We start from the raw sequence: 13775 nt of genomic DNA, 5'->3' as shown, positions 1-13775 counted from the left end.
CTGCCCCTATGAACAGGAGGCGCTGAGAGGGCTCCAGGTGAGATTTGGGCACGTTCACCGAAAAGCCCCGGTCGAACAACAACTGGGTTGTTGACTGCAGATGATGCGACACAAGCTCCGGGGACTTGGCTTTGATCAACCAGTCGTCCAAGTAAGGGAATACTGCTATCCCCTTCCTTCTGAGCTCCGCCGCAACCACTGACATCACCTTTGTGAAGACTCGAGGTGCTGAAGTAAGACCAAACGGGAGGACCGCAAACTGATAGTGCTGCGACCCTACCACAAACCGGAGATACTTCCTGTGCGACTTGAGTATCGGGATATGAAAGTAAGCATCCTGCAAGTCGACAGACACCATCCAATCTTCCTTGTTCAACGCCAAAAGCACCTGTGCTAGGGTCAGCATCTTGAACTTTTCCTGTTTGAGGAACCAATTCAAGATCCTCAGATCCAGGATTGGTCTCAACTGACCATCCTTTTTGGGAATCAGGAAGTATCTTGAGTAACAACCTCGACCCTTTTCCTGCTCTGGGACCAACTCTACCGCGCCCTTTGAAAGGAGGACTTGAACCTCCTGTTCTAGCAACAGGAGGTGTTCTTCTGAACAATAAGATGGGCGGGGCGGGATGAGGGGCGGGAACTCCCGAAAGGGAAGGGCGTAGCCTTTTCCCACAATGCCGAGAACCCAAGTGTCCGTTGTGATAGACCTCCACTTGTGGAGAAAACGCTGTAATCTTCCCCCTACAGGAGAGGAGTGAGTGGGAAACGGTGGAAGCCTAAGGCTGCTTCCCCTGCTGCACCCCTCCAGAGGACGAGGAAGAGGCAGAGTGCTGTTGAGAGGCTCCTCTGGTACGGACCCCACCCCTCCCCCTCCCTCTAAATGACCTATAGGGGAGGGAAGAGGCGGGTTGCTGGAACCTCCCCCGAAAGGAAGAGGAATAAGAGCCACGCCCAAATCCCCGAAACCTCCTGAAAATTCTAGAAGAGGCAGAGGAAGAAGGAGCTTGCAGTCCTAACGATTTGGCTGTGGCTCTGCTCTCCTTAAATCGTTCCAAGGCCGAATCTGCCTTGGCTCCAAACAGTCTGTCCCCATCAAACGGGAGGTCCAGCAGGGTCGACTGCACATCCGCAGAGAACCCTGAGTTTCGGAGCCAGGCCTGTCTTCTTGCCACCACAGCCGTGCCCATCGCCCTGGCCACCGAGTCGGTCGTGTCCAGCCCAGACTGGATAATCTGGGTCGCGGCAGCCTGGGCGTCCGAGACCACATCCAAAAGACCCTGGGGAAGCTCCGTGAATGAAGACGAAATATCATCCATCAGCGCATGGATGTACCTCCCCAGAATGCACGTGGCGTTGGTGGCCTTCAACGCCAAACTGCATGACGAAAATATTTTCTTGGACTGCGCATCCAGTTTCTTGGAGTCTCTGTCTCCAGGCACCGTCGGGAAGGAACCAGGCGCTGACTTTGAGGAACAGGAGGCTTGCACCACCAAGCTCTCCGGCGTAGGGTGTCTAGAGAGAAAGCCAGGGTCAGATGGTGCAGCTCGATACCTCCTGGCCACAGCCCTATGAACGGCCGAGGAAGACACCGGCTTCTTCCACACCTCCAACACCGGATCCAGCAAAGCCTCATTAAATGGCAAGAGAGGCTCAGCTGCAGCAGAGGCCGGATGCAATACCTCTGTCAGCAAATTCTGCTTTGCCTCTGCCACCGGCAAAGGCAGGTCCAAAAAGCTCGCTGCCTTCCTCACCACAGCATGAAAGGAAGCAGCCTCCTCCGTATATTCCCCTGGAGATGAAAGGTCCCACTCAGGGGAAGTGTCCAGCCCACTGGCTGTATCCAGACCATGCAGTCCGTCTCCAGAGTCCTCAATCTCTCCCTCCTCTAGGACTCGCTGGTACTCTTGCTCTTCTAAAAGACGGAGAGCACGCCTCCTCGAATGAAGTCTCTCCTCGATACGCGGAGTCGACATGGCCTCCGCCGACGTCGAAGAACGGCGCCGATCTCCAGAAGCATCTGACGCCGCGTCCGGCGCCACAGGCAGCTTCGGCGCCGAGGCAGGAGCCGGAGGACGAGGTCTTGGAGCCGATGGACCAACCGGAGTCACAGGGCAAAATCCTGACTTCGACGGAGGGGCAACCTCCGGGGCCGAAACATCCGAAGCCACCGGAGCGGCCACCGACGCCGGCACCGGCGCCGAGCCCACATTCCCAAAAGGGAGAAAGGGCATAAAGGGTGCCGGCCGAAGAGGCGCAGGATCACCCAACGAAAAGGCCAAGGGCCCCGAAGGACCAGCCGGAGCAGCTCCTGGAGCCATCTGCTGAAAGATGGTATACATCGCATTAAGAAACGCGGTACTATCGGCTCCAGGAGTGGGAAAAGCCGGATACTGGGGTGCCTGGATCGAAGGCGACCCCGACGCCGGCCTCGACGTCTGCGACGCCGGAGAAAACACAAGAGGCTGCACCACCTCAATCACTGACGCCTGACCAGGTGAAGTCGGTGACGCCGGAGAGGGCAACGGCGTCGATGGATGCGGCGTGACCGTGGGGCTGACCTCCCAAGTCCTCCGACGCCGAGCCGAAGGTGACCTCGAATGAGACTCCTTGCTGGAGTGACGTCGTGAGTCTCTACGGCGCCGGGAGTCTCGATGACGCCGGTGAGACCTTGGCGAAGAAGACTTCTTATGATGTTTCTCCTTCTTCTTTGACTTTGCCATGAATAACTTGGCCTCGCGCTCTTTGAGGGCCTTCGGATTCATGTGTTGACATGAATCGCAAGTCGAGACGTCGTGGTCGGAGCTCAAACACCATAGACAGTCGGAGTGAGGATCTGTAACTGACATCTTGCCCCCACACTCTCGACAGGGCTTGAAACCCGACTTCCTCTGAGACATTGTTACCGCAGAGAAGACTACGCAGCAGACAATACACTGTAACCACGAAGGTAACAGTAACTCCCTCGAAGATAACCGTTTCGAATGCACGGAAAAAAGGGAACTGTCATCGGCACGTCGGCGAGGACTTCTTATTGCCTGTATGACGTCAGACGGCGTCGCGTGGGCTAGAGTGACGTCCTCGTCGACGTGCAGAGACTAGTAAGAAGATTTCCGTCAAATGCTGGCGCCATGGGAGTATTCATCAGGTGAGGAATCCACAGGTAGTTGTATCCATCAGAATATCCCGATACCGAACGGAACAATACCGACGCTTTCTTCCGAGATTCTGACTAACTTTCCAAACCGAAACACGGAGCGAAAAGGAATACGTCCGAACCCGACAGCGGAAAAAAACAATCCAAGATGGAGCCGACGCCCATGCGCAATGGAGCCGAAGAGGGAGGAGTCCTTCGGTCCCGTGACCAAAAAAGACTTCTTCGAAGAAAAACAACTTGTAATACTCCGAGCCCAACACCAGGCAGCAGACTGTGCGAAACATGTGTATCTGCAGCAACATATGCCATCGAACTGTGGTATTTATGAGACTTATTACTATTATGATGATTGCCTTGGTACCATAAGCATCGTAGCTATGGCTGGTATATATTAACTATGTAAAGACATTCCGAAGTGACTCTTTTACGTAACTGCTGCCAAAATTGCCTGATGCACCAAGCTGCTCACTGCTGGTAAACAAGCACTGGATGACTACTAATATAATCTTGTTGGATGTGGTTATTATCCCAACAGTAATAATATTAGTAGGCCGGGATGATTACAGAAAAGGTTGGATACCCTGCTCTAGTGCTTACACTAAAGTTATTACCTCAACAGACCCCCAGGCTCCAACAGAAGAGTCTGTTGCATCCAGAGATTAAACCTTAGCATTTTTTTTTTCTTTGAATGAATCAAAGTGATGGGTCGGGCTTGTTTGGGCATCAGGTCACACCTTAGGACAGTCATTCTGCCACCTTTGGAAGAAGAGGGGGGGGTGGCATTTCACTAAAAAGAAGGGAATTATTGAATTATAAATCAGGGAAAAAAGTAACCCCAGAGACAGGGACAATAGCTTCCCCAAAGCATAGGCTCTTTCTGCCCAACTGGGGCAGGTTGATTGGAGGGATTACTCTCCATCTGTCTGTTCCCGGATGACAGAAGGCTACAGGAACGTGCCCATCCCGGCATAGAGTTTCACCTAACCATGGCACAAGTTTTTCTGTCACCCCCAAAACAGGGAATGGCCTACAAACAACAAGCATTGGCAAAGCCAATCGGTCCCGCCTATACAAGAGCATTTGGCTTTGGCACTGTTTTGCCATGTTGTACACCACTGTGGCAGCTGCTTATCATGGCTAAAAGTGGGTGTGGGGAGTGTCAGAGTGGAGTGGGGGAATAAGGTGTTGTATAGTAGATTTGTTGGAATGTGGAGTAGGAGGAGTAGAGTCAGAGGAGTAGAGTTCAGCGTCAGAGTGGGGTGGGATGGAGTAGGTTGGAGTGGACTGAGGTAGTAGGGCGATTTTAGTAGAGTGGGGTGGATTGGAGTAGAATGGGGTGGATTGTAATGAAAGGCGGTGGATGGGACAGAGTGGATTCGAGTCGGGTGGATGGTGTGCATTGGAGTGATGGCTGGGGTGGACAGGCTGTGTATTGGAGTGGATTCACTGAATTGGAGTGGGGTGGACAGGACTGGAGTGGGGGTGGATTGGAGTGGGCTAGATGGATTGGAGTGAGGCGGGCTGGATGTATTGTAGTGGGGTGGATTGGATTGGGATAGACTGGAGTAATGTGGTGGATTGGAGTCGGGTTGAGTGAACTGAAATGGGGTGGGGTGAATTGAAGTGCAGAGTACTGGATTTAAATGGGGTGGATGGATTTGAGTGGGGTCGACTAAACAGGGATGGGGTGGATTGGAGAAGAGTAGGGATTGGAGTGCAGTGGACCAAACTGGGGTGGGGTAGAGTAAGCTAGAGTGGGGTGGATTGGAATGGGATGGGATGGGATGGATTGGTCTGGGGTGGATTGCATGGAGGTGAGGTGGACTGGCATGGCGTGGAATGGATCTGATGAGGATGTTGTGTTGTGGACTGGAGTGAGGTGGATGGAGTGGGGTGGATTAAATTGGGGTGGGGTGGATTAAACTGGGTGGACTGGGGTAGACTGGACTGGGGTGCATTGTATTGAAATGGATTGGTGAGGGGTGTACTGAATGGAGAGGGGTAGACTGGATTGAAGCGAGTAGATCAAGGTGGCTTGGAGCAGGTGGATTAATGTAGATTGTATTGGAGTGGGATGGGCTGGGTGGAGTGTATTGTATGGGATGGAGTGGACTGATTTGTAGTGGGGTGAATTCGGATTCAGTGCTGTGGACTGGATTGTAGTGAGGTGTAGTGGGTTTGAGTGGGGGGAGTTTGGGTGGGTGAGATGGGGTGGACTGACAGGGCAGATCGTTTTGGATTGGAGTGGGTTATTTGGGACTGAAGTGGGGGCAGGTTGTTTTGAACTAAAGTGTGGCAGATTGGAGTGAGGTAGATTGAAATGGACTGGGTTAGGGCGGTTGTTTTGGATTGGAGTGGGAGAGATTAAAATGGATTGGAAATGGGGCAGATTGGAGTGAAGTGGTTTGGAGTGGGACAGATTGCTTTGGATTGGAGCAGATTGTATTTGGATGGACTGGATTAGGTTTGAGTGGGCATATTGTAGAGGGGTGGATTAGAGTGGAACGGATTGTTGTGGAGTGGGACATATGGAAGTGGGGTGTAATGTTTTGGATTAAAGTGGGCAGATTAGAGTGAGGTGGACTGGAGTGGGGTAGATTGTTCTGGATGGGAGTGGGGCAGTTGTTTTACACTGGAGTGCGGCAGCTTGCAGTGGGACAGACTTTTGGATTGGGAAGATTGGAGTAGGGCAGATTGTTTTGAACTGGAGTAGGGCCGATGGGAGTGGGGCATATTCTTTTGGATTTGAGTGAGGCAGATTGTTTTGAAATGGAGTGGCGCAGATAAGACTGGCATGGTTGGGAGTACTGGAGTGGGGTGGCTTAGACTGGATTGGGTGAGTGGTTTAGATCAGAGTGCGGTGGATTGTTGTGGGGTAAAATGGGGTGGATTGGAGTGGGGTGTACTGCACCATTGTGTTAAAGCATCATTTCATAAATTACACAAACTTTTTGCCAGTCTCAAACCTGTTTGCAGGGCACTAGAAGCTAAAATGAACAAAATAGCACCTCGATCACATCAGCGGACGGGCACCAATTAAATTGAATCAATTTGTGCTTGCTCCCTGAGCCACAGATGGCCTGCAGTGATTAATTACGAAACTGTAAAGAAGAGTGCCACCACGCAAGCCAACAAATGGCTAGCAACAGGCAGGCTCCATTCCACTGACAGTACACAGTCTCCTGCAAGCGAGACACATGCACTAGAGCAAGCATTTGGAGGTTCGACCCTAAAAACATGTCTAAAGACACCAAAGTTCCCCAGACCTTCTGTGGGATATGCTTGCAGCATTAAGGCCTACAGTCAGCTGGCACTCAAAGAACTTTGCCAAAACTGGGTATTTCTGAAAATTAGAGACCCAGGAGATCCAGGATGACGTTACTGGCATGGAATCCAGAACTTATTCTTATCGAAATACCCTGAAAATGTTTAAGGGTGAAAAAACAAATTTCTCTCATTTATTTGAGAATATCCAAATAATTCCGAAAAGGCTGGAAGGCAGGCCTATTACACATCAAAGGAAAGACTAAATCTGTTACCTTGTGAATACTATAGGGAATCTACTTTACCTTCACATGGCCACTTTCAACATGTTCATGCCTAGTATGATAGGGCCACCTACAAATGTGTGGTACTGTTTGCATCGGGAGAATTGTGTGAATGAAGAATGAAAGGACATTTTTTTCTTGCTGTGGATTGGCAAGTTCAGATTTTTCGGTCTATAAATGTGAGGACATTTAGTATTTTCATCCATATTTTGTCATTTGCAGGATGTTATGAGTAGGAAAAAAAAAAAAAAGAATTACGACTTGCCACACCACCCTGGATTACCCCCTTGGAATTTAGTTTTCAGAAATGTGAGATTGCTAGGTTTCCTTCGATGTCTGCAGGCCAAAAAAAAAAATACACATCTATTATGCCTTTTGGAAATGACAGTTGAAGCTATTTTTGAACATTTCCTCTTCAGGCACTCTGCCCACTCACACATGAAGCATCACACTTATCTGCAGAAGTGTGGGAACACTGAGTGTTGGGGCTTATTACATATCCATGCAACTTCCAGAATTGCCAGTCAAAGATTTGCAAAGAACATCTAATTTTTTTAAGCATAGTTTTATGATTACAGATAAAAAAAAGGTGGTAGGATCTTGCAAACCACAGCACTCTTGACTCCCAAGGGTCCCTAGTTTTTAGAAATATTTAGGGATGATAGGTTTCATTGTGTGGAGGCTGACCCCGTGCCCACATAAGGCAGGCAATTACCACCACCATCAAAGCCTATCTTACCCAAGCATAATCTCCTATCCTCATAGTTGTGGTTTTGGTCCTTTCCCATTACACACGATGGTCCCTCTCATATGAGGGGCACCATTTTTATGATAAATGTGGAAACTGAGAATGCCATGGTATATGTCATTCATTGAATCTCTATATTTTAAGATTAAGAGTACAAGTCAGTGTGCACAAAAACAAAATATTACTCCCATTGGCCAGATTACTGCTCCTGCAGCCCTTCCTCACTTTTTATACTATTTATTTTAGTTGCTGATATCCAGGCCCTTTTGCTTGGAAGTAGTTCTAGGTTCTCAGGAGAGAAAAAGTCTCCTCTGCCTTGCTACTTATCTAATTGTTCTTACTTTTTGCTTCTCTCTCTTCTCGCTGGGGTAAGATGAAGGGTTAAACTGGAGTGAGGGGAGATCCACAAAACCCTCTGTCGAATTTACACCATCCTTCCTGCTGGGCAGTAACTGAGCGCTTTGAATGACATCGACCCTATTATATAGATAATTGCACATTTGCCGATACGTTTGACAGCAATCTAACTTCTGTTTCCTTTTGTGCATTCCTTCATTGCCAGGCACTTTAAATCGGCTCGCTTATTTTTAATTTATGTGGCAATAAAAGCCAGATTAGGACTTTTCAATGCTAAACGCTCTAAGGCGAGCAACTACGAGACCCACTGCATTGCAAATGCTAGTCCTACACTTGCTCCAGGATCCCCTTAAATTTAAACAGAGGACTCGCTTCTTTAAAAAAAAAAAAAAAAAAAATCAAATCTGGCAGCATCTTTTTTTTTTTTTTTTTTTAAATGCAACTTTAGAATGTATGCTATCTGAAGCTAAACTTTACCAAGTACTGAGGCAGTAGTCACTCCCTTTTTGGTAATTCATAATCTAGGACGCCTTTCCCTGCTCTTTGTAAATACACTGATGACAGTGTCCGTAACAAAAGGGAACAACCACCTCACATTGTCCATGTACATCAAACCAATATTCTTTCTTTGCATGGTGAAAGAATCTAGATTCTTTAATAGGTACCAAACTTACCCGAACTGTAGTGTCTACTCCTGCTGATGCCAGTCTGTTGATTTTACCATCAATACCATGCTGGAAGTCTACGCTGTACACTGGTTCTTTGTTGTGCCAGGCTATTTCACAAGTTATAAATTTCATCCTTTCAAAGAAAGAATTGATCAGATTACTTCCAGGTTAAAAAGGCACTACATGCATAAAAGAGCAAATAACATCTATTTTCAAATTAAATATAGAACAAACATTAGAGACATTTAGAATAACATTGATTGTTCCAGTGAAGACTGCTGTCTAAATAATATTTTGCAATTTTGATCCTGGGCAGTCAGTGGGTACTAGGCAGTATCCTGTGGGATAGTTACTTGACATTTCTGAGGTATCGAACTCAAACTGCCAATGTGGTATGGGTTAGAAACTGAGACCCAGCCTGGAGCACAATATAATGCAAGAAAGTAGATTATTGATTGAGGGGTTCAACCCTACACAAGCAACGTCATGCCTCTATGCTCAACACTCTGGTAACTTGGCACAAAAGCAGTCAGGCTTAACGTAGAGGCACTGTATTTATGCAGCACACAAACAGTAATAAAGTGAACACAACACAAGAAAAATCCCAAACCAAATTAGAAAAGAAAATAGATAATTTAATAAGATGACAAAAAAAACTAATTAAATCCAACCAGTAGAACCAGTGTTATGAATTTTTAAAGTGCAATGGCGCTTAAAAGATCACAGCGCCAACCCCACGTATTTGTTCGCATGAGACCGCCGAAGCCAAGTCAAAAGTTAAGGCCAACCATGCAAGTCTGACATAAGGGGTGGATTGGCCTATGCTCTGCTTAGCTGCAGACTCAAAACATTTCTTGAAGAGAATTCTAAGAGAAGGTAGAGTTCAGCAGGGAAAGGCAGCAGGGTGTGTCGCAGGAGTCGGGGTAGGAGAGCCGCTGGACAAAGCCTCAATTGTGCCATTGACGATGGCGGGGAACAAATTGAGCAGGAAAAAGCTAAATTTGCAGGCCAAAGAGGGTGTCGATAGGGAGCCTGTCGCCGTCTAGCCTGGTGAATATATTTACATTTGGACTTAGACAACTTTTTGGGCGTCGAAAACCTCCAGCAGGACACAGCTGCAAGCTGTAGCCCCAAAGGGCTACACAAGGCAGATACCATTTGCTGGGAGATCCCGCTAAACAGCATTTGCTACTCAGAGTACATAGCAGGAGTTACCACAAAGTCATGCCAATCAGCAGATTGGCTGGCAGCTAGGTTCCGGTTTGCTGTTGGTTCTTCTGGCACATTTTGGGGGAAACAAATTTAAGTCACAAGTTTTAGAGTTAAGCAGGAGCACCACTTTCGGAGGAGAGAGATCACTACTTGGGGGGGGGGGGAAGGGGGGGAGGTCTACTCACTCCAGCAGAGGCTAAGTGCAGAGTTCAAGGTCTCTGGAGCTTGTTATGTCCACGTAGTTCACACAGGGACCAGCAAAGTAGGCCTTGGAGTCTCTTCTGAGGGTTTTGGGTTCAAGGAGGTGGTCCAGTTTACCTTCAAGCAGTAAGAGGCAGGTACTCAAGCAGTAAGAGGCAGGTACTCAAGCAGTAAGAGGCAGGTACTCAAGCAGTAAGAGGCAGGTACTCAAGCAGTAAGAGGCAGGTACTCAAGCAGTAAGAGGCAGGTACTCAAGCAGTAAGAGGCAGGTACTCAAGCAGTAAGAGGCAGGTACTCAAGCAGTAAGAGGCAGGTACTCAAGCAGTAAGAGGCAGGTACTCAAGCAGTAAGAGGCAGGTACTCAAGCAGTAAGAGGCAGGTACTCAAGCAGTAAGAGGCAGGTACTCAAGCAGTAAGAGGCAGGTACTCAAGCAGTAAGAGGCAGGTACTCAAGCAGTAAGAGGCAGGTACTCAAGCAGTAAGAGGCAGGTACTCAAGCAGTAAGAGGCAGGTACTCAAGCAGTAAGAGGCAGGTACTCAAGCAGTAAGAGGCAGGTACTCAAGCAGTAAGAGGCAGGTACTCAAGCAGTAAGAGGCAGGTACTCAAGCAGTAAGAGGCAGGTACTCAAGCAGTAAGAGGCAGGTACTCAAGCAGTAAGAGGCAGGTATTCAAGCAGTAAGGCAGTCCTCCTTGGGTCACGGCAGTCCTTCTGAAGTCTTTCAAAGGTCCTGGAGAGTACTGAAGAAGTGATCTGAGAGTCCAATATTTATAAAGGGTGCCAGCCTTTGAAGATGGATGGGATGGGGAGATTTCCTATACTAACCCCACGTCTGGCTCTGGAAAGTTCACCCCTTCCCTAGACTCCAAGAAGTCCTGGGTGACTAAAGACTAGTGCCAGGGTCCTTTGTGTGTGCCGGAGGCAAGCCCTGTGAAGTATAAGCTAGGCCCCATTTTGTCTTACTGGTAAGAAGACACAAAGCTCAACAATAGAGCCATTTACAGTCATGTGACACAGGGCACTGCCAGCAGACACCAAATGGTTAGGAGAAGAAAATGCCAACTTTCTAATAGTGGCATTTTCAGAGTTGTGGCTTAAAATCGGATTTTCCCCAATCAAGAGGGTTTTAAACTACAATTCGAGTCCAAACTTGAATTCCTAGTCTGCTCCTAATCAAATGTTAGCACTTATTAAATGTAATATGGTAACCCAATAGGAAAGGTAGGCTCTTACAGCAGTGACACGAATTTAGGATGTTTTTTTTTTTTTTTTTTTTTTTTTTTTTTTTTTAACTAAAAGGACATGTAACATGTCCTACTTTTTAAATACAATGCACCCTGCACTATGGGCCTTTAAGGTCTACCTCAGGGGTGACGTAGTAAAAAGGAAGGTTTAGGCCTGCCAAAGGGTTCATTCGCCCAGGTCAAATTGGCAGTTTAAAACTGCATTACAGGCCGCAATAGCGGGCTCTGGACATGTTTTAAAGGGTTACTGCAGTGGGTGCCCTTTTGGTTGATGTTTGAAGCTAGGTTTTTTTTTTTTTTTTTTTAACATGGTGGGGTATCTTATGCATAACCCTCCTTTCGCAGTCGAGCTTGGGGCCGGCCATGGCCCTCCTCTCCCATACCCCTCAGCAGATGCAACAGAAGACAAACAATGTGGCAGCCACATCTGCACAACTTGGTATTAACATCTACAGGAGAAATGCAATATATCCAAAAGGCTAACGGTCAGCACAGCTGCAATCACTCTAGCAGGCGATGCACTTAAGAGGTGGAGGTCTTCACCTACCTGGGGAGTGTCAGACAACCAAAGCGGCACAGATGCCGACGTTAAGCCAAGAGCCGGCAAAGGAAGGCCCAACCTTCGTTCAGCTAAAAAATTTAAAATAAAATAAAAGGGGGAGAGGGGGGAGATTTGGCGCTTCAAGGACATAACACAACAAACCAAGGTCAGGCTTTTTAACACAACATAAAATAGGTCCTTCTGTATGGAGTAAACACTTGGGAGAACAACAGTGACCACCACCAAAGTTCAGACCTTCAACACCTGTCTGGGGAAAAGTCTCCGAATTCGATGGTCAAACACCATGGCAGCTGACATTCCAACTCCCTGCTCATGAAGAAATGAAAAGATGCTGGGGCTGGATGGTCACACACTCTGCAAGCCCACTTCGAACACTACCAGGCAAGCTTTGACCTGGAACCCTCAAGGCAAAGGGCAAAGGGGAAGGCCAAGAAACACCAGGCACCAAGGCCTCGAGGCCGACTGCAAGGCAATGGGCTTCACTTGGCATCAAACTGAAAGAAAAGCCCAAGACCGAGATGCCTGGAAAGACCTGGTTGACAACCTGCACCCCAGGAGAGGAGGCAGGCATAAGTAAGCAGGTGGCTCAATGAGTGCTACAGGCCCATTGTAGTATTTAACTTATAGGCCTTGGGTACATGTAGTACCATATAATAGTGACTTATATAAGTAAATGGAATATGCCAATCTGGTGTAGGTCAAAGTTACCACGTTTTGGGGAGACAGCACAAGCACTTTAGCAATGGTTAGCAGTGGTAAAGTGCTCAGGCCAACGAAAATGAATTCAGGAAACAGGAAGGGTGAAGGCAATAAGTTTGGAGGTGACCCTGCAGAAAATGTATATTTACATGGTGAAAACATAATACACAAAGAAAACCAGATGGTCCCAGCACTTCCCAGGTAGAGATACAGTTAAATGCTAGGCTTTTTATAATATTGTACATATGGCCAATGTTACTTTAGGTGTGGCTCCACTCAGGTAGACAGGGGGAAATTCAAACCTTGTGTGGCCTTTTTCTATCATGTCTACAAACCAGCTTATGATGATACAATTAAAGGGGCAGCAGAAGTAAAACCAAAAGGCCATCACAACAGTGCCACATAATGCAGTCAAAGGTGCACTTATAGTCAGTAGTGACTGAGAATCTAATAGGTCACAAAAGTATCCAAAAACTGTTAAGACACCAACACTTTTAGTTTTGAGCTAGAGGCAGGGGATATAAAAGTAGAACAATGATTCCCCAGTCTATTGGGGAGAGTATGTCAAAATACTGGTTCCAGCTAAAATTTTGTTGTGGCAGAAGCAAACTAGGAACCCCGAAAGTTGCTTTGGTTTCTCCTGTGATTAAAGAGTTTGGTGTTAGGGATCCACAGCAACTACAAATGTCTCTGGAAACATAGGCGCTACACAAATGGTTAAAACATTTCCAGGTTAAAGATGGCCTGCTCCAGCATGCAGAACAGACCTGAACACCATGATTACTAAAGCAAAAAACTGTCTGTGACAGGCATCCTAAGGGTTCCTGGAGGACCAGTAACAGTTCAAGTTCCCCATTTCATCTAGAGTAAATCATCTTTGCTGCTCGGTCACTCAAAGCTTCCATGTTTCTGAATTGTTCAGGCCAGCTATTCTAAGGGCGAAATCATATGGCCCTTATGCGGTCTTGGTTCTTTGAAGCACCTTCCACACAGATTTTCCAGGCTCTTATGCTGTTAGCTGCAGAATCAAGACAGCTTCACTCATTTCCGGGACCTTACAGTTACTTTGCCCAAGCAACCAAAAAGCTTCTTCAAGAGTCCATGCCTTGTCCCCAGGCAGAGTGGGTGAACTGCCACCAGGTAGAGGTTAGGTTCCGGGCAATGTATTTACTTTGGGCTAGTGAGTTTCACAATATCTAAACAATGTCCAAAATGATGGCTCACAGGGTCGGTCTATTACACTGGCCAACACAGAAAATGCCACAACAAATAAAATGCTATATGTGTGTTTTTTTTTTCTTTTTTTTTTTTTTTTAAATAAAGGTCAACCCTTTCCTCAATCAGATGAGAAATGCATATTCCTTTTAGGTCCAGTCTCAACAG

The 13775-nt window shown here is 47.3% G+C and overlaps 1 protein-coding gene across 1 annotated transcript in view; it reads right to left on the bottom strand.

Annotated features, from left to right (window-relative positions):
* CHAF1B (chromatin assembly factor 1 subunit B) overlaps positions 1 to 13775 on the bottom strand; it is a 216343-nt gene that overhangs the window by 164329 nt on the left and 38239 nt on the right. Inside the window, exon 2 of the mRNA XM_069202533.1 lies at positions 8482 to 8608. Within this exon, the coding sequence (XP_069058634.1) occupies positions 8482 to 8607 (126 nt within the window). The 5' untranslated portion in view covers position 8608. The remainder of the gene's footprint in view (positions 1 to 8481; positions 8609 to 13775) is intronic.

This window comes from Pleurodeles waltl, chromosome 8, assembly GCF_031143425.1.
Source record: "Pleurodeles waltl isolate 20211129_DDA chromosome 8, aPleWal1.hap1.20221129, whole genome shotgun sequence".
Taxonomy (NCBI): domain Eukaryota; kingdom Metazoa; phylum Chordata; class Amphibia; order Caudata; family Salamandridae; genus Pleurodeles; species Pleurodeles waltl.
The sequence above is the reverse complement of the archived record's forward strand: the minus strand, read 5'-3'. Positions and strand labels throughout refer to the sequence as shown.